At 40.9% G+C, this 21,050-nt stretch overlaps 2 protein-coding genes across 3 annotated transcripts in view; one reads left to right on the forward strand and one right to left on the reverse strand.

Moving 5' to 3' along the window:
* Positions 1 to 210: 210 nt before the first annotated feature.
* LOC115155787 (G-protein coupled receptor 143) lies at positions 211 to 16,509 on the forward strand. Of its 2 annotated transcripts, XM_029702741.1 has the most exons (10): positions 211 to 502; positions 832 to 1,112; positions 1,636 to 1,745; positions 5,817 to 5,911; positions 6,372 to 6,464; positions 6,998 to 7,107; positions 7,422 to 7,530; positions 9,736 to 9,853; positions 10,008 to 10,275; positions 15,587 to 16,509. In XM_029702741.1, the coding sequence occupies exons 2-10, from the start codon at positions 854 to 856 to the stop codon at positions 15,688 to 15,690; spliced, it is 1,266 nt and encodes a 421-aa protein (XP_029558601.1). In that variant the 5' UTR covers positions 211 to 502; positions 832 to 853; the 3' UTR covers positions 15,691 to 16,509. The 2 variants fall into 2 exon arrangements, with proteins under 2 accessions (XP_029558601.1, XP_029558600.1); XM_029702740.1 differs by lacking the exon at positions 211 to 502 and having other exon boundaries at positions 523 to 1,112.
* Positions 16,510 to 16,609: 100 nt separating this feature from the next.
* LOC115155786 (F-box-like/WD repeat-containing protein TBL1X) overlaps positions 16,610 to 21,050 on the reverse strand; it is a 14,875-nt gene continuing 10,434 nt past the window's right edge. The window contains exons 11-15 of the mRNA XM_029702738.1: positions 21,012 to 21,050; positions 20,745 to 20,872; positions 19,626 to 19,791; positions 19,343 to 19,444; positions 16,610 to 18,730 (exon numbers count right to left, since the gene is read on the reverse strand). The exon at positions 21,012 to 21,050 is cut by the window's right edge and continues 36 nt beyond it. Of these exons, the coding sequence (XP_029558598.1) occupies positions 18,704 to 18,730; positions 19,343 to 19,444; positions 19,626 to 19,791; positions 20,745 to 20,872; positions 21,012 to 21,050 (462 nt within the window). The 3' untranslated portion in view covers positions 16,610 to 18,703. The remainder of the gene's footprint in view (positions 18,731 to 19,342; positions 19,445 to 19,625; positions 19,792 to 20,744; positions 20,873 to 21,011) is intronic.

The raw sequence follows: 21,050 nt of genomic DNA on the forward strand, positions 1-21,050 counted from the left end.
AAAGAGAAGAGAGAGCTGCAAAAATTCAAAATCATAATAGCCTACAACTCAATATTATGTTGATATAATCCCTGCCACTGTAAACCTAAAACACACATTACTTTGTGCCTTGTCAGAGAAGGTGCATGGATTAGAATACCACTGTATAAACCCACTGAATGTCCTCTCTGTAATCAATGCATATTCATAGCTCCATTGATCCACAAATCATTTGTACAACGGTTCACCTGCTTTTCTGGTTCTTAGAGCTGGAATGTAGCAGCTCCTCCAGCTACTCAGGTCAGGTGCTGCACAGTAGGCTATTCATAAATGATCTGTCTGGACAGGGTATGGCTTAGTAACTTTGTTACTCTATTTCAACTTCCCAATGTAGCCTAGCTACATTCAAACCACTCCAAACAACTGCATAGTATCAGATGTTCTTGTACAATTGGTAAAAAAGTTTGCATACTGTGCATTTCATATTGTCCACTAGGACTACAGCATCTGCTATTTATTAAAGGTATGATTCAGTATTTTCCTGAACACACATTTATACACTTAATTTCCACGTTTTCTCACACTCATAACGCAATTTATACTTAATATTATAGAGGCATGGACAATTTTGTGGAAACATTTAACTTAAAAAAAAGGAGCCTAAGCCTTTTTACTACAAATGTTGAGCAACATTCTTATGTGGCCTCTTACCAATGTGGGGCAGTTAAACCCTGACTGGAAGGATTAAATAGAAGCACATGATGAACCAACCCGTGATTTTCACTTGAAACAGACCTCATGCCACGGACTAAATTAATGAATTTAACTTTCTTTTCTCCCCTGACGCCGTAGCCTGCTTCTTTCCATCGAGTCCATGATGGCATCCCCAAGGCTGGAGACGTTCTGCTGCCCAAACCGAGACGCATCGACCGAATTTGTCATTACTTTTCAGCCCCTCTTCTTTGGCGCCATTTGCATCGGTAGCGCAAGTTTAAGTTTCATATTTTCTATTTTACAAATGTTGCCCAAACGTAGGGGTTACAGGCGCCTTGGACAGTACCCTCTTCCCAAACCAGCTTCTTCGTCGAGAATATTGTTTATCATCAGCATATGTGATATACTGGGATGTGCAGGTAAGGCTATATCCCGTTACTTTTCATCAACACCTTGCGCGTCACTGTCGATACCATGGAGAATTTAATCAAAGTTGAAGGCGTACACCACGTTTGCAATTGTGTCCCTCTACTTTATTGTACAATTTTAGATTGTTTATCATAGCATATGACGGAACCAGATATTGTAGCTAGTGAAATACAATTTATGCATTAGGCATTTTGCAGGCCAATAGGTCTCACATATCATCAGTTAAAGAATGGATTGTTAGCCTACTAGCTTGATTTTATAACAGGCCTGGGGGTCTCACTGCAATCATTACACAAGGACTGAGAGGAGAATGTGTATGTGGAGGAGCAACGGATACACACACACACAATTGTGATTGTGATACAGCCTGGAATCGAACCAGGGTCTGTAGTAAAGCCTCTAGCACTGATATGCAGTGCCACTCGGGAGCCCCCCTCATTGACATCCTGTAAAACAGATCTTTATAAGATGGTCAGATGTTTTGAGAGGTCTTGTTGTGTTTGTCTCCTCCAGGTATCATAGTGAGGTCATCCATCTGGCTGGGCCTGCCCAACCTTGTCAGAGGGATCAATGTGGCCAACAACAGCGACATGTGGCCAGAGGTGTTCTGTGTTGGCAGTGCAGTATGTATGATAGATGTTTTCTTGACCATGTGACCTAACCAAGAAAACCGTCTGACCTAGCAGAGGAGACAAATTTGAGCTCAGCAAATATACAGTACTGGGAGTAACAGGCTACCAGATGATATGATCTTACATTTGAAACAGTCACTTGCATGACTGGTGGTTAAAGGGATACTTCAGGATTTTGGCAATGGCGCCCTTAATCTACTTTCCCAGAGTCAGATGAACTTGTGGATACCATTTTTATGTCTCTGTGTCCAGTATGAAGGAAGTTAGAAGTAGCATGCTAGCAGATACCCATAGACTTCCAGTCATGCCTCGTGAAACTACCTCTAACTTCCTTCATACCTAAAGCTTAAAGAAGTTATAACAACCATCTCACTGCACACAGCAGAGGGTGTTGAGGAGAGTCAGGCGTGTTGAACCAACACCTTTATTTAGAGCAGGTATTCCCAAACTGGGGGTATGCGCAATGCCGTTGGGGGTGCGCCAAATAAAAATGTGATTCACAATTTTTTACATTATTTTCAAACAGTCCATTTATATTTTCCAACGGGGCTATACATTTGGGGGAGGTTGTTTTCTCGCCTGAGTAGCCTCGTTTCACTGCCAAAAATAAAATTAAACCATCTAGTGTTCAGCGAAATAACAACACAATGTCAAATACAAGTAGCCTAGTCAAATAATTAACATCCATTCAAATTAACTGTTACTCTCTCACGGGAATTCCACTAACGGTCCGTATGTACCCAGGAAAGCACCGAACAACAGACAGCGACGTTGGACCATCGAAGAGGGGCAAATATGATGAGAACTACATTGATTTGGGGTTCTCTGAAGTTGGGAGTAGTGCCTTTCCTCAGCCACAGTGTGTTATATGCGCAAAAGTACTATCTCACAACTCAATGAAACCTTCACTCTTCTGCAGACATTTAGAAACAAAACATGCCAATTTGAAAAATAAGCCACGGGAGTTTTTTGAGCAAGAATTAAGACAACTTTCAAGTAGTAAGCTACCAAGTGGCTAGGATAGGCAAACCCCATACTATTGTGGAGGACTTAATTCTTCCTGTTGCCGTGGATATGGCTGGGACAATGCTGGGGGAAAGACCCAAAAAACTATACAGACAATGCCTCCATCAAACAACACTGTTTCACGACGCATCAGTGACATGGCAGGACATGTTTTGAAACAATTACTGCTTCGCATTACAAGCCAGTGAATTATATGCATTACAGCTGGATGAGTCAACAGACGTGGCGGGCCTGGCACAGTTCTTGGTATATGTCCATTACGTTTATGGGGGGTCAATTAAGGAAGACATCCTCTTCTGCAAACCACTGGAAACCAGGACAACAGGAGAGGATATTTTTTAAGTACTGGACAGCTTTGTGACATCAAATGGACTTTGGTGGTCAAGATGTGTTTGTATCTGTACTGATGCCGCTAAGCTATGACAGGGAGACATAGTGGAGTGGTAACGTGCGCGCAAGCAGTTGTTCCCGACACCACTTGGATACACTGCAGCATCCACCGAGAGGCTCTTGCTGCCAAAGGAATGCCTGACAGCTTGAAAGACGTTTTGGACACGACAGTGGAAATGGTTAACTTTGTTAAAGCAAGGCCCCTGAACTCTTGTGTATTTTCTGCACTATAAAATGATAAGGGCACCATGTAACGCTTTCACAGCATACAGAAGTGCGCTGGTTATCAAGGGGCAAAGTATTGACGTGATTTTTTTAAATTGAGAGACGAGCTTAAAGTTGTCTTTACTGACCATAATTTTCACTTGTCTGAATGCTTGCATGATGACGAGTTTCTCACATGACTGGCTTATCTGGGTGATGTTTTTTCTCACCTGAATGATCTGAATCTAGGATTACAGGGACTCTCCGCAACTATATTCAATGTGCGGGACAAAATTGAGGCTATGATTAAGAAGTTGGAGCTCTTCTCTGTCTACATTAACAAGGACAACACACAGGTCTTTCCATCATAGTATGATTTTTTGTGTGCAAATGAAAGCACTTCATGATGACGGAAGTGAGTGCTACGGGGCGATAGTCGTTTAGCTCAGTTACCTTAGCTTTCTTGGGAACAGGAACAATGGTGGCCCTCTTGAAGCATGTGGGAACAGCAGACTGGGATAGGGATTGATTGAATATGTCCATAAACACACCAGCCAGCTGGTCTGCGCATGCTCTGAGAACGCGGCTAGGGATGCCGTCTGGGCCGGCAGCCTTGCAAGGGTTAACACGTTTAAATGTTTTACTCACGTTGGCTGCGGTGAAGGAGAGCCCGCAGGTTTTGGTAGCGGCCGTGTCGGTGGCACTGTGTTGTCCTCAAAGTGAGCAAAGAAGTTGTTTAGTTTGTCTGGGAGCAAGACATCGTGGTCTGCGACGGGGCTAGTTTTCTTTTTGTAGTCTGTAATTAACTGTAGACCCTGCCACATTCCTCTCGTGTCTGAGCCGTTGAATTGTGACTCTACTTTGTCTCTATACTGACGCTTAGCTTGTTTGATTGCCTTGCGGAGGGAATAGCTACACTGTTTGTATTTGGTCATGTTTCCGGTCGCCTTGCCCTGATTAAAAGCAGTGGTTTCCACTTTCAGTTTTACGCGAATGCTGCCATCAATCCACGGTTTCTGTTTGGGGAAGGTTTTAATAGTCGCTGTTGGTACAACATCACCGATGCACTTGCTAATAATCTTGCTTAACTAATCAGCGTATACATCAATGTTGTTATTCAACGCTATCCGGAACATATCCCAGTCCACGTGATCGAAGCAATCTTGAAGCGTGGAATCAGATTGGTCGGACCAGCGTTGAACAGACCTGAGCACAGGCGTTTCCTGTTTTAGTTTCTGTCTATAGGCTGGGAGCAACAAAATGGAGTCGTGGTCAGATTTGCCGAAAGGAAGGCGAGGGATGACTTTGTATGCATCGCGGAAGTTAGAGTAGCAATGATCCAGAATTTTACCAGCCCGGGTCGCGCATTTGATTTGGTGATAAAATTTAGGGAGCCTTGTTTTCAGATTAGCTTCAGTTGGGTGCGAAATTACGCAGGTACTTTCCCAAAACGGATGACACAAACAACTGGATTCATTATCCCTTTCATGCCCTGCCTCCAGTCCAGTAACCGATATCTGAACAAGAGAGCCTCATCGAAATTGCAACAAGCGGTTCTGTGAAAATTGAATTTAATCAGAAGCCACTGCCAGATTTCTGGATTGGGCTGCGCTCAGAGTATCCTGCCTTGGCAATTCTCAGCCCCCACTAGCATGAAAACTAAATACAGGCACAGACTGTGTGTTGGAAATGATTTAAGACTGAGACTCTCTCCAGTACAACCCAATATTGCAGTTATGTGCATTCTTTCAAGCATACCCTTCTCATTGACCTGTGGTGAGTTATTCACAATTTTCGATAAACAAATAAAGTTTTATATGTAAGATGGCTAAATAAAGAGCAAAATTATTGATTATTATTATTTTATTATTTGTGCCCTGGTCCTATAAAAGCTCTTTGTCACTTCCCATGAGCAGGTTTGTGACAAAAACTCACACTCATTCTTATGTTTAATAAATGTATCGTATAGTCTGTGTGTGTGGCAGGTTTACAATGATGGCAAAAAACAACATTTGGGAGTGCGCTGACCCTGGTGCTAGAGGGGGTACGCAGCTGAAGGTTGAATGTTTGAAGGGGTACGGGACTATAAAATGTTTGGGAACCACTGATTTAGAGCATGTGAAATTCCCTGAATAAGTAAATTACTCTGCAGGAAGCATTTAGCAACCTTGATCCAGTTTTTGGGCTTGAACACACTGACTGACATTTGCGGAGATGGTCATGTATACATGTAACTCTTAATGCATATGGAGACACATACATAGGCTTATTTGAAATAAAAGAGATTCGACCTATATTAGTTTTAGTTACATTAAAAAGCTATCTAGTTACTTATTCAGGAGAGATTCTAAACCATGTTTATAATCCTGTATGATGCTAGATGAAGTATTGTTTATATACAGTGTGTTGTTCTGATGTTGAATCTGGTTTTGTGTTCCCGAGATGTGGATCCAGCTGTTCTTCAGTGCATCTTTCTGGTGGACCTTCTGTTACGCTGTGGACGTCTTCCTGGTGGTCAGAAGATCTGCAGGAATCAGGTAGTCTATACTCTCCCCCTGCCATCTATCACCTTCTGCTGTATCACTTCTATATCAAATCTGTTTCGCTCAATAAAACTCTTGACTATGTCTCCAATTGGTGAAAGTACTGTAGCCTCTGATGTGCGCTATCATCAATATAATATCTGTAATCTCTCATTATAATATAGCTACAACTCCTCAATATAGAACTCCTGTCTTTCCAGTTGGGGAAAAGTACTACAGCCTCTGATGTAACGCAAAAACAAATATTGTTTTGAATTATTAATACTGGCCTAATGATATGTCACTTCCATTAGGCAGCGGATGTGTAAATCTGCTCTTCAGTTCTGATACCACTTCTCTCTGGGCTTTACCGTGTATCTCATATGTAATCAGTGAAATATTGTGTGCAGTATACTGTGTCTGTTGAAATCTCTGCCTGGCTCATGACGTGATGTGTGTCTTGTTGTTCCATCAGTACCATCATCCTCTATCACATGATCACATGGGGTCTGGCGGTGTTGCTGTGTGTGGAGGGTGTGGCTATGCTCTACTACCCATCCATCTCCAGGTATGTCAACAGCTTCCCACTGGGCACAGATGTCAATTCAACGTCTATTTCACATTGGTTCAACGTCATTTTATTGAAGTGGAAACAATGTTGATTCAACCAGCGTGTGCCCAGTGGGTTGGCTTTGTCTGTGTCTATGACATCACGCTTGTGTTGTTCTGAAATGCACTGAAAATGTGACTGTTTACTGTACTGCTGACTGTCAACATACTGGGATGAGTGAGCATTGTCTCAGAATACATGATGATGAGGAATGTATGATATTGTGCTAACTGGTGTGGGTTATACAGTGAATAACATAATGTTTTGCTTTTGTTCTTGATGTTAGACCAGTTTTCTGTGCATTCCAAGACCTGTGCAGTGCTGGCAGTCAATAGCCATATTATAGTTAAATGACTGAGGATTGTGGTATGCAAACCCAACATTTCTCTCTCTACTGATTCTCCTGTGATCCTTCCTCCCTGCTTGGAGGAAACGTGCATGGTTGTGTGATGTGCAGTGCATTTCTCTCAGTGTGCTGTCTTGTGTTGCAGCTGTGAAAATGGCCTGCAGCATGCCATTCCTCACTACATTACTACCTACGCTCCTCTAATGCTGGTGCTTATAGTCAACCCTACACTGTTCGCCAGGACTGTGTCTGCAGGTCAGTTCACCCTGCCCCTCCGGCCCAAGCTCTTTATGATACAGAGCCCTGAACAGGCAATATGCTTCCAAAATGGCACCCTATTCCCTATTTAGTGCACTACTTTTGACCAGGGCCCAGCACACTCATATCAGATATTCCATACAGAGATAGATACTAACAGCTCTATTGTATTGAACTGTATAGGCCTACAGAAATGTGTTTTATCTCTAAACGTTTTAATCTTTCATACCTATTCTTTTTCAAAATAAAGGTTTTGTGATGATCATCAAAATAGAAAGGAAAGGAAGTGAACGTTTGTATTTTCCATTCAGTGACAGCATTATTGAAGGGACGACAAGGGATCTACACAAAAAACGAGAGACGCCTGGGAACAGAGATAAAAATGCGCTTCTTCAAAATCATGCTGGTCTTTTTTATTTGGTAAGACCAGAATATTGCATTTCATTGTTGTATACACAGTACACAGTATGCAATTTCTCCTGTGATCTGTTGTATTGTGTTATATTGTATTGTGTTCTGTTGTATTGTCAGCCAAACAGCATACAAAAACTTGATGGCAAGTGAAATGGTTATGGAGGAATCTACAGTACCAGTCAAAGGTTTTGGACACACCTACTCATTCAAGAGTTTTTATTTTTTACTATTTTCTTTGTTGAAGAATAATAGTGGAGACATCAAAACTATGAAATAACAGACTTGGAATCATGTAGTAACCAAAAAAGTGTTAAACAATTCTAAATATATTTTAGATTTTTTAAGTAGCAACCCTTTGCCTTGATGACAGCTTTGCACACTCTTGTCATTCTCTCAACCAGATTAATGAGTAATGCTTTTCCAACAGTCTTGAAGGAGTTCCCACATATGCTAAGCACTTGTTGGCTGCTTTTCCTTTACTCTGCGGTCCAACTCATCCCAAACCATCTCAATTGGGTTGAGGTTGGGTGATTGTGGGGGCCAGGTCATCTGATGCAGCACTCCATCACTCTCCTTCTTGGTCAAATGGCCCTTACACAGCCTGGAGGTGTGTTTTGTCCTGTTGAAAAACAAATTATAGTCCCACTAAGGGCAAACCAGATGGGATGGTGTATCGCTGTAGAATGCTGTGGTAGCTGTGCAGGTTAAGTGTGCCTTGAATTCTAAATAAATCACAGACAGTGTCACCAGCAAAGCACCATCACACCTCCTCCTCCATGCTTCATGGTAGGAACCACACATGCAGAGATCATCCATTCACCTACTCTGCATCTCACAAAGACAAGGTGGTTGGAACAAAAAATCTCAAATTTGGACTCATCAGACCAAAGGACAAATTTCCACCAGTCTAATGTACATTGCTCATGTTTCTTGGCCCAAGCAAGTCTCTTCTTATTATTGTTGTCCTTTAGTAGTGGTTTCTTTGCAGCATTTCGTCAGGAAAGCCTGATTCACGCAGTCTCCTCTGAACAGTTGATGTTGAGATGTGTCTGTTACTTGAATTCTGTGAAACATTTATTTGGGCTGCAATCTGAGGTGCAGTTAACTCTAATGAACTTATCCTCTGCAGCAGAGGTCACTCTGGGTATTCCTTTCCCTGTGGCGGTCTTCATTAGAGCCAGTTTCATCATAGCACTTGATGGTTTTTGCGACTGCACTTGAAGAAACCTTCAAAGTTCTTGAAATGTTCCATATTGACTGTCCTTCATGTCTTAAAGTAATGATGGACTGTTGTTTTTCTTTGCTTATTTGAGCTGTTCTTTCCATAATATGGACTTGGTCTTTTACCAAATAGGGCTATCTTCTGTATAACACCTCTACATTGTCACAACACAACTGATTGGCTCAAATGCATTAAGAAGGAAAGAAATGAACTTTTAACAAGGCACACCTGTTAATTGAATGCATTCCAGGTGACTACCTCACGAAGCTGGTTGAGAGAATGCCAAGCGTGTGCAAAGCCGTCATCAAGGCAAAGGGTGGCTACTTTGAAGAATCTCAAATATATTTCGATTTGTTTAACACTTTTTTGGTTACTACATGATTTCATATGTGTTATTTCATAGTTTTGATGTCTTCACTATTATTCTACAATGTAGAAAATAGTAAAATTAAAGAAAAACCCTTGAATGAGTAGGTTTGTCCAAACTTTTGACTGGTATTGTATATTACAGCTCTTGTTAACAAAGTCACCTTACATTTTATTAAGGCAACTGTCCTTCCTGAATGTCTTTCATAAAGTCCATGACTTTCCTCAGAGAGGTCATACTTATAATGCTGTAGTGTAAATGCATGTATTTAAAAAAAAAAAAACACTTTCAGAACATTATGAAGGCCCGCAGAGGCCCCTTGGAATCTAATATCCAAGTTTCCAAATTGAATAACTGGCACTTCAACTGATTTTTTTACTACACTTTTAATCAATTACTTTAATTACTTTTGTAGGTAGCCCTGGGTGAATTTGTCCAGTCAGCAATGGAACAAAACATTAGCACTATTAAAAATAAGCCTCAGTAGAAGAGGTTTCCTCCATGTTCAACATTTAACGAGTATCAGACCACTACTCATTCTCTAGACAAATCCCTCTAAAACATTCTGTATGCTTTCCTGCCATTAATGTACAATACCTGTATCATAATTCACACTTTTCAGCTGGCTTCCCAACATCATCAATGAGAGCCTGCTGTTTTACCTGGAGATGCAGACGGACATAAAAGCCAGTGACCTGAAAAATATACGAAACACAGCCCTCATCACTTGGTTTATCATGGTGGGTTCACTTTGAATCCATTTTGATTATAGTAAAAGATCTTAGCCAAAGCGTTTGTTTGTGTAGCAAACTTGTCCAGCACCAATGTTAGTGTGTTACACTGAAGGCTTAGGTTTGTTCATACCTGAGGGTTTCTGTGTTCTACTGTTTCAAGGGGATCCTGAACCCCATGTCAGGCTTCCTCAACACGTTGGCCTTCCATGGCTGGACAGGCTTTGACGTGGACTGCAGCCTGCAGAGGAGAAGGGAGCTGGCCTGGGATTCAGCCTCCACCTCGGCGGCTAAAGTGGGGGGCTACAACCCCATCGTGGGCTCCACCCTGCTCTACCAGAGCCACGTCCAGGAGCCCAAGAACATGACTGGCAAGAACATCAAAGGCAATGGGCAGCCAGCCTCCGACGCCATCAGCGTCCTATCAGAAGGTAATGGGCATACATGGCTGCAGAGCAGGGACAATGGCAATGGTAACTCCCGAGTGTATCCGGGCTGGTGAAACCGGTAATACCCACACTGGTCATCATCATCTAGATTCTACTGTGCATGGTGCTTCCAATAAAGCTGCTCTTGGTCTGTTTCATATTATACCACCGTGGGTTTGGTTTTAGATTATAAAGTTATAGATGGCTTCAGACCCATAGGAAATGTGCCTCACTCACCTGGCAAAGGTTCCCTTAGTAAAGCCAGTTTTGATAATATAATACTGTCAGACATTGTCCCCAGGTCCAGCTTAGATGATTTCTTGTAGAGGATGATGGTCTAAGCCAGGAGAATTTACCAGGGACAAAAGGATTTGGTTCTCATCAAGAAATGACATTTACAGTGCCCTCATAAAGTATTCACATCCTTTGACTTTTTCCAACTGTTGTTGTGTTACAGCCTGAATTGAACATTGATTAAATTGAGCTTTTGTGTCACTAGCCTAAACACATAATGTAAAAGTGGAATGATGTTTTACATTTTCTTTGAACAATTTAATTAAAAAGCTGAAATGTCTTCAGTCAATAAGTATTCAACCCCTTTGTTATAGCATGTTTAAATAAATTCAGGAGTAAGGATTTACTTGACAAGTCACATAATAAGTTGCACGAACTCACTCTGTGTGCAATAATAGTCTTTAACATGATTTTTAAATGACTACGTAAACTCTATACTCCACACATACAGTTACTGTATCTTTAAGGTCCATCAGTCGAGCAGTGAATTTCAAACGCAGATTCAACCACAAAGACCAAGGCCAGGGAGGTTTTCCAATGCCTCGCAAAGAAGGGCACCTATTGGGTAGGCCGTCATTGTAAATAGGAATTTGTTCTTAACTGACTTGCCTAGTTAAATAAAGGTTAAATATAAAAATAAATATAAAATATTGGTAGAAAAAAAACAGACATTGAATATCCCTTTGAGCATGGTGAAGTTATTAATTACACTTTTGATGGTGTATCAATACACCCAGTCACGACAAAGATACAGGTGTCCTTCCTAACTCAGTTGATGGTGAGGAAGGAAGCCGCTCAGAGATTTCACCACCTAAATGACAGAGTGAAAAGAAGGAAGCCTGTACAGAATACAAACGTTCCAAAACATGCATCCTGTTTGCAATAAGGAATTAAATTAAAACTGAAAAATAAAATTGGCAAAGAAATTAACTTTATGTCCTGAATACAAAGAGTTATATTTGGGGCAAATTCAGCACAACACATCACTGAGTACCACTCTTCATATTTTCAAGCATGGTGGTGGCTGCATCATGTTATGGGTATGCTTGTCATCGGCAAGGACCAGGGAGTTTTTTAGGATTAAAAGAAACGGAATAGAGCTAAGCACAGACAAAATCATAGCGGATAACCTGCTACCTGGTTTCCAACAGACACTGGGAGAAAAATTCACCTTTCAGCAGGACAATAACCTAAAACACAAGGACAAATATACAATACAATGTGTTGTGATTAATGCCTTGTTTGCTATTAAACCTGTTAGTTCATATGCCTTGCGACCGTGATATATGCCTAAGGCTGAGACAATAAAAAGACACTGTGGCAGCAGAAATTCAACTTTGTAAAGTATATTGCTGGTAACAAACAGTTACATGACCTACAGTATGGTCAATAAAGTTAATGTTTCCGACAATTTCGGACTACTAAACAACTATTGATTTAGAACCACAGAGAAATACTGCAGGTCGCAAACACTACTATTCCAGCACCATTTCAACTTCAACATCATATCAACTATGATTACTCTAACACATTGACAACTTAAAGATACTAAAAACAATTTAGTCCAATCAACATAAGCTAAATGTGATGTGGCTGGCCATGGTTCTGATTTATATGTGTGTGTTTGTGTGTGTGTGTTCATGCAAGCAGAAAAAAAAACATTTTGACTCACCAGACTTATAGAGAAATGCCAATACCATCCTCCTCTCTTTCATGTTGATGAAACAGTCTCTACCGTACAGTACACGCTTCAGTTTTTTGTTGTCCTAGGCACCTGGCTAAAATTCTTGCTCGCTAGCCTAATTTCCTTTCATGGGCAACCTTAGCTAGTTAACATTAGCCTTCTACATCTAGCTACATATTGACCTTCCTTCATCTCAGTCCAGGGACAAAATGTATTTTATGGTTGGATCAAAATCGCAGTTATAATCATTAACCAGTATAGAGAATTAAGTAAAACCACAAGACAAAATCCCTATCTCCATACATGGCTAATTTAGGAAAAGGCCAATTTTTGCTAGCTAGCTAGCCACCGGAAGACAACACACAACAAGATGCAACAATTCAAGTTGTTTCTATCGATGACGTATTTCTCTGTGATAGGAGTGAAGCCAAATCCAAACTGGTTTCCCTTGACACTTTCTTTTGGCGTACCAGGACCATTCACAGTTCAGCTCACTCAGTTTAGCTCAACGCTGATTGGCTATTATTTTAAACTTTTTTAATCAAGGAAGGCCAAATGGTCACTGGCTTCCCTTGCATTCAATGCTATGGGCGGCAACAATGTCATAATCTTTTTGACCAGACAGCATCAGATGGATTGTCTACACATACAGAGACAGAGGGGCACTGTTTCGGTCACTTGGATGCTTTCTCCAGTGAGATACATTCAGCATCTTGCGAATTTAAAGAAAATTATGAAAACACAAAGAGATATACATTTTTTTCTTAGTCCATTTTTTGGGGAAGCCTGGCTTCCCTTGGCATCCATGAATACACACCACTGTTCCTGAGTGGCATAGTAACAGTTTTGGCTTGGTTCAGAACTTTTGTGAAACATCACAGTTAAAAAATATATGGCAAATAGAAATCAGACTGGATGGTGTTCAGAGATAGATGGGAGGGGTTAAGGGTAGTGGAAGGATAGGAGTAAAAACAAACAAAAGATAACTATTGTAAAATAGATTGTGACCGTAAAATTGATATAGTATGTATAAGCTGGAAGTAGATGCATAAGTGTTGTTGTTCATTAGTTTACTCCAATTAGGGGAGGGGTGGTAGGGTTCGTGGAAAATAATATAGGAACATTTATTTAAAAAAGATGTGGATATGTGTACTGTATGTATGTATATATTTGGAAAGTATTCAGACCCCTTGACTTTTTCCACATTTTATTACGTTACAGCCGTATTCTAAAATGGATTCAATTGTTTCCTCATCAATCTACACACAATACCCCATAATGACAAAGCAAAAACTGGTTTTTAGAAATGTTTGCAAATGTATTACATATAAAAAAATTAAATACTACATTTACATAAGTATTCAGACCCTACTTAGTACTTTGTTGAAGCACCTTTGGCAGCTATTACAGCCTTGAGTCTTCTTGGGTATGACGCTAAAAGCTTGGCACACCTGTATTTGGGGAGTTTCTCCTATTCTTCTCTACAGATCCTCTCAAGCTCTGTCAGGTTGGATGGGTAGCGTTACTGCACAGCTTTTTTCTGGTCTCTCCAGTGATGTTCGATCAGGTTCAAGTCCGGGCTCTGGCTGGGCCACTCATAGACATTTAGAGACTTTACTGAAGTGTACTGAAGCCCCGCCTGCGTTGTCTTGGCTGTGTGCTTAGTGTCGTTGTCCTATTGGAAGGTGGAAGGTGTTGGAAGGTGAACCTTCCTATTGGAAGGTGAACCTTTGCCCCAGTCTGATGTCCTGAGCCCTCTGGAGTGGGTTTTCATCAAAGATCTCACTGTACTTTTCTCCGTTCATCTTTCTCTCGATCCTGACTAGTCTCCCAGTCCCTGCCTCTGAAAAACATCCCCAAAGCATGATGCTGCCACCACCATGCTTCACCGTAGGGATGGTGCCAGGTTTCCTCCAGACGTGACGCTTGGCATTCAGGCCAAAGAGTTCAATCTTTAGTTTCATCAGACCAGAGAATCTTGTTTCTCATGGTCAGAGAGTCCTTCAGGTGCCTTTTGGCAACTCTAAGTGGGCTGTCATGTGCCTTTTACTGAGGAGTGGTTTCCGTCTGGCCACTCTACCATAAAGTCCTGATCGGTGGAGTGCTGCAGAGATGGTTGTCTTCTGGAAGGTTCTCCCAACTCCACAGAGGAACTCTGGAACTCTGTCAGAGTGACCATCGGGTTCTTGGTCACCTCCCTGATCATGGTTCTTCTCCCCCAATTGGCCAGATCTAGAAAGAGTCTTGGTGGTTCCAAACTTCTTCCATTTAAGAATGATGGAGGCCACTGTGTTCTTGGGGACCATCAATGCTGCAGAAATTCTTTGGTACCCTTCCCCAGATCTGTGACTCGACACATTTGTAAAAACCTGTTTTCGCTTTGTCATTATGGGGTATTGTTTGTAGATCGATGAGGATTTTATTTATTTTATTCATTTTTGAATAAGTCTGTAATGTACATTTTTTGGAAAAAGTCAAGGGGTCCGAATACTTTCCGAATGCACTGTATAGAGTATTTCTAAAAACATAATTTCACTTTGTCATTATGGGGTATTGTGTGTAGATGGTTGAGAAAAAATATTTTGAATCAATTTTGAATTGAAGCTGTAACACAGCAAAATGTGGAATAAGTCAAAGGGTATGAATACTTTCTGAAGGCACTGTACTGTTTTTGTAGTATAGTAGAACATGTATTGAACAGGGATGTGCTGCTGTATATCTTAAGTCCATAATGTCAAATATTGAAAATGTTCTACTATTTAAACAGACTTAGTGAGTTGTTTGTGTGCACAATTTCAAGATAATGTACACCAATATTGAATGTTTTTGATTGATGATCAGGATCCCTGACAGTCATCCAAACTTTAATGAAAACCCCTTAAGAAATAAAGAAACATTTAAGGCTTTAGTGTTTCTTGTTTATGAATATAGGTCTGCATATTTTAGATTTTTTATAAAGTAAAAATATGTAAATCATGACTTTCAAGGATTGTAAATCCCATGGGAATTAAGTTTCAATATAGAGTTGAGGTGAAAATTGTTAGGCTTGACTTTTTTTTTTTAACAAGAGGATCCAAATATTTGAACCCATAACAACACATGCAAATAGAGTCCTGTCGAAACTATTCTAAAATTCCCAAAATACATTTGTCAATCATTTGAAACATATGCCAGATATTTGTATGAAGTTGTTGTGCATGCCTTGAATGAACAGAGCAGCAGCAGAGGACGTATGATAATTTTAGGCACTTGGGAGTTATGATTTGAAGTGCAAGAGAAGGGATATATTGTATATACCCACTTAACTCAGTCATCTCCCCTATTTTGTCTTGCTAGGTTCAGAGTCTAGTACAATTGAAATCGACATTTCCACTGAGCACCAAGACTATGAGGATATAGACGCAGATGGAGAATCATTGGGGAGTTCTGCAAGGCACTAGCTGGAGCCACAAGCTGCTGCATCACCTGCTGCCAGCCTCCACTCTCCATCTTGTTTTTGTCTCTCCCCCACTGAGTTTTAGACCCTGTCCCCATCCTCTGTTTGAAAACCCTCAACTCAGACACCTCTTTAGATCCAACAGCAGTGTTAAAAATGATCTGTCTACCTGTACCATTTCAGTTATTTCGCTCTAAAGAACTGCCAATTAATTACTGCTGTAGCACAGTCATAGGTTTGCTGTTATCACAGAACAACATGACACATTTGGCCACCAGTCTGCTCCTCATATGTCGTGACCATAAATAACAGGACCATTTAATTTGCCTGAGCACTGAACACACACACAGCCCTCTTAAATCGCCATTTGCTAGACAGTGTGGTGTTACATTATTGAACTATCACCTGTACAGTAATGGAATAGTCCAAGGCTACCTTATATTCCTGCTTTAGCAAACTGGCTCAAATGAAGATCTTACATCTGTATTACTGCCCTTTAAATGTGCCTTACTTACTGCAGAAGCATGTATGCCTATATGCCTTGTTCACATAATTAGCCCCCAAAAGCATAAAATAATGGGAATATCTTACCTGAGATGCTATTTCGAGGAAAACAATATGTAGTTAGGGTTAACATTACATTTTTTTACATTGCACTTTGATTCTATTTTATACAGTATTAAACATGGAGCAATTGTTGAGGTTTTGTGGTGTTATCTTTAACCCAAATTCAAGCAGGGTCTCAGTGCATTGTCATTTCAAGTTTGATAATGTATCACAAGCTAAATGATAACATTAAATATCTCCTACAGTGCTACACTAACACACTGTCTACTTCATCATTATGCACATGATCATAGTAATGCTATACATTCTGCTGCATAAGTGACAAGAACCCAACAATACAAGAAACGGACGCAGTGTTTTCTCATATCAAAATAGAGTGATTTATTTGAGATATTGAGTGTGAATTCATTGTTTAGTCTTGGAAACAGATGACCATATCCTAGACTGGGGTGGGAGAGAGATCGCTGTCAGTAACAGCACTTTATTCCACACTGGGCTTCTCAACATGCCAAGATGGCCACCAACCACAGCCCGATTCTCAGTCTGACACAGACAATATTGGCTCTCAGCAAAAAAACATCAACGCCCGATTATATATATATATATATATATAAAAATGACGGAAAATGCTGGCCTTCCTCTTTCAGCACAAATCCAAACAAAAGCTGAGCCTACCTTCTGAAAAAGTGCTCTAAAAATTAGCTTGACTGAAAGAGAATAGACCAGAAAAAAAGGCATTCTCAAAGTGGTGGCTTGTTAGATTGAAAAGACTGTCACGTTAGACCACGATAAGTACAAGTAGACATACTGCACACAATTAAAGCTAAATCCATCATACAGGCAAGTCAAATAATAAGTCCAATCTGACCAATTAGATCAGGCGGTGGCAATGTCGGGACCTCAACCCAACTCAACCAATCACAGCTTAGAAGCTACAGCAGGACTTCCACTTGACCAATCAGAGCCTGGTTGATCAGTCAGCGTGTAACCTGGGTTTCCACCAGAACGATCACGCTGCCAAACAAAGGAGTACTGTAAGAAAAGCTCAGTAGATGACTAGTGATGACACTTTGCTACTAAAGCAACATTAAGACAACACAATACAAATGTTCACAGCATCCACTCCTTCTCAGTCAGCATGCTCTCTGTCTGTTCTGATTTCCATTTCAATGGTTGTCATTAGGGCTGAATACAGACAGGTCCTGTTTCACATCCCAGACCTGAGCCAGGGGTAACCCCGACAAAACAGGTAGAGCCTACAGAATGTAACATCCCATCTTTATCCCATTCATCATTACCCATGGTCCATGCAGTTACGTTGAGGCACAGATCTCCATGGCTTAAAGTGTAAAGAGCCATCAGTGAAATGACTACAGTCCACTTCAGCGCCACCTGACTTAACACACCAACCTGATACACACATAATTGGCAGAATAAAATAACATACATGGTAACAAAAGAAACATCTATCTGACATGCATTAAATTGAATCAGGTCTTGTAACTGAGTATCAGCAAAGAAAAGATGTGATAGCTCTAGCCAGTATTGAGCGTCTAGAAGATTACGTTAAAGTGTACTGAATATAAACATATATACACAGTATATAAGTCTGTGTATTTTTCTAATTTACATATCTTTACATTCATTAAATGTACATCCAGAAGGGAGAATATATGCTTATAAACCACGCTTTTTTGCATATTTTCTTTTTAAAGTGAATTAAATGTCATTCAAACTTAGAGAAGTTAAACTTGGCAGTTTGGTGATTTTGGTTGACCTTGATGTTATTAAATGCGAGCACAGAACTACCTCATAGCGGCACCTTTTTTAACTCTGACTTTCAGAAGTCCGTTTGTTAAAAGTACTGTTTAAACAGGAACTATTCTCCACTGAGGACAATTTAAACATCACATAATTTGAGAATGCCAGTGCAGCAATAACAATGTCACTCTCATCATGTCTCCCATATTGTTTCTCAACTCAGGTCACCATAGGGCTAACATGTGCTTAGATAAGTCCTAAAACACAACCTTTCTTTCACAATTTCATGTCAAACACACCCAAAACACCGGTCTGTCTCTCCTCACACCTCTTCCTGTACAAACCCTCTTCCTCATGATTCAGACCCTAGCCAGATAACAGCAGGGCCGCTGGCCACGAGGCAGGTCATCATTTCACTTCCTCTTTAGGCACCTTTTAAAACATGGCTGAACAAAATAAATTGGATTTAGTCCAGTATGTTAATTAACCCAGGAAATGTTCTTTGTGGTCTTAAACAGGAGACACAAATCCACAAACTGAGGATTGCCTCTGCCATTAAGTAGGTTATGGTAGTTAAAAGGTCTCCTGTGTCCACCCTATGAGGATGTCCTCCATGTTGCCAGGCCTGCTTTGAGCTATGAGAGTGTTTGCTGATGGCAGGGTCCAACTTCAAATTCACTGCCAGGATGCTATTTTCTGAGATCAAGAACACATACCTGGAGGGCAAAGATAACATGATTAATAATACATATTATGCTTCGGATTATTTTGGTTCCTCTCCATGCACTTCTGAAAGCATTGGTCCTGAGACTAAAGCATTAGGGGCTTTGCTTTTATTCACTTTGGTTTAAAGGGATACTTTGGGATTTTGCAAATGAGGCAATTTATCTACTTCCCCAGTCAGATGAACTCGTAGATACCATTTTGATGTCTCTGCGTACAGTTTGAAGGAAGTTGCTAACTAGTGCTAGCGCAATTGCTAACTACCGTTAGCACAATGACTGGAAGTCTATGGGTATCTGCTAGAATGCTAGTAGATGCTCATAGACTTCCAGTAATTGCGCTAACGCTAGTTAGCATTGGCTCACAAAACTAACTTTAACTTCCTTCATACTGGACACAAAGACATAAAATGGTATCCACAAGTTAATCTGACTCTGGGGAAGTAGATAAAGAGCCTCATTGCCAAAATCCCAAAGTATCCCTTTAACATCCAGAAACATGTGATTGACAGTGCTTGCATAAATGAAAGAAAACAGATCATTACAAATGATACACAGCTTGAAACACCAATTCTAATCCAATTCAACTAAAATATGACAACTTACTGATCCATCTGAAGCGCTAGCACCAACTTTGTCTCCTGTGCTGTTCCAGCACACCTCGAAAATCCCTCCGGTCCCCCTGTAGCTATGCACCAAGGCTCCAGTCTGCAACCACAACACAACCAACTCTGGTGAGGACTGCTAGATGGCCATAGTTGCCTGCTCGACCTTACAACATCACTGACCTCACTGTCTGGGTCATGCATTGGGGCCAGGGGTTTTCCATGACCAAGTAACTAGCTGCTATAACCTGTTTTAAGCTGTTATAATCTCCTGGGTGACTCACCATGGTGTTCCAGATGTGGACACACTTGTCGAAGGAGCCGCTGGCCAGGTGCTTCCCGTCAGGGCTGAAGGCCACACTGTAGACGGGCTCCTGGTGTTTGGTCAGGGTGTGGATACACACACCTCGCTCCACGTCCCACAGACGCACAGTTGAGTCAAACGAGGCACTAAGGGGTACAACATAGCACATGGTCAGTTCTCCATCTACTAACTGCCATCTACAACATGCAAAGACATACTGTAACTGAAATGCATGAAAACTTTGTTTAAGTTTATATCAACAAGCTATCATTGGTCTTTCCATACGAATGTTAATTTACAGGGTTTGACAGGCGATTTAACACTTTTATGACAAAGTAGCAGCCGGGTAGTTTTTCCAGCTTTAGATTGACAACACTACATGGAAAGAAGGTTATGAAATGTAAGAAACATGTCAATAAGTTTGCTTTGGTGCTCGACACAAATTCTATTTCAAAATGCTGATTCACAGAGCCAAAAGAAGGTGTGATTTTGTAGGATCAGTGAAATGGTGATGGTGTGAATATCTGTCACCACAAAAGGAGAGACACGGTTGAAAGCAAGTGTTAATGAAAAGAGAAGCAGACTTTCATTAACACTTTCTCATCAAAATGTTATTATTAGGTAGTGTAAGTCAACCTGGCTAGGTTGCAAATCTCACTTTACAAAGACAAAGGAAAAGATGGAGATTAAAACTAAATTCAAAAAAGAAGTTTGGAAAGAACCAAATAAATCACAGGATCAGACAGGAGCTGTATCTCGGTGTACAATAGCCGCATTTACCTCAGATAACTATCAAGTTCCTCACAAGTCATAGCAGTAATGGCAGTTTTACATCAAGAATGAAATATAGGCCCATCCCAGGGGATGCCAGTAGAGGTTGTAAATACCTCTGCTATTTGAACTGTAACATTTACACATGCATTCATGTCTGGGTCATAGGCTTTATGTCCCTCAACCACTGACAGTTACTAGACCTGAGAGGATGTCTGGGACACTTTTTGACAAGAGACCCTTTCACTGTCACACACACTGCCCATTTTCAACTAATAAATCACAACGTTGTCACAGAACAAGCTTAGGAGCTGTGTGTGTGTCCCACCTAGCCAGCATGATGTTGGAGTTGGGGTTGCTGGTGCCTGGGCCGGTGGGGCTCCACTTGATAGTGTAAATCTCTTTACTGTGGGCCTGGAGGTCATGGACACACGAGTCCTGCTTCATACTCCAGATCTGGGGAAGAGCACAGCACACTTTAAACTCACTATGTAATCATTACATTCTTATATTGACATATAGATCATGGTCATAGGAAAGAGGTGCAATTCATTGTGTCCAGAATCTTGGCTGAAGTAGAAGCACTGGGCCTTACCTTTAAAGTCATGTCATCAGAGCAGGAGGCTAGTAGCAT

This window comes from Salmo trutta, chromosome 20, assembly GCF_901001165.1.
Source record: "Salmo trutta chromosome 20, fSalTru1.1, whole genome shotgun sequence".
In the NCBI taxonomy this organism is placed as follows: Eukaryota; Metazoa; Chordata; class Actinopteri; order Salmoniformes; family Salmonidae; genus Salmo; species Salmo trutta.

What these genes read in the sequence shown, in the direction of transcription:
- LOC115155787 (XM_029702741.1), top strand. Translation starts at nt 854, where the DNA reads ATGATGGCATCCCCAAGGCTGGAGACGTTCTGCTGCCCAAACCGAGAC. An exon ending in TGTTCTGTGTTGGCAGTGCA is followed by an intron (nt 1,746 to 5,816) that starts GTATGTATGATA and finishes TGTGTTCCCGAG; the next exon opens with ATGTGGATCCAGCTGTTCTT. An exon ending in CGCCAGGACTGTGTCTGCAG is followed by an intron (nt 7,108 to 7,421) that starts GTCAGTTCACCC and finishes TTTTCCATTCAG; the next exon opens with TGACAGCATTATTGAAGGGA.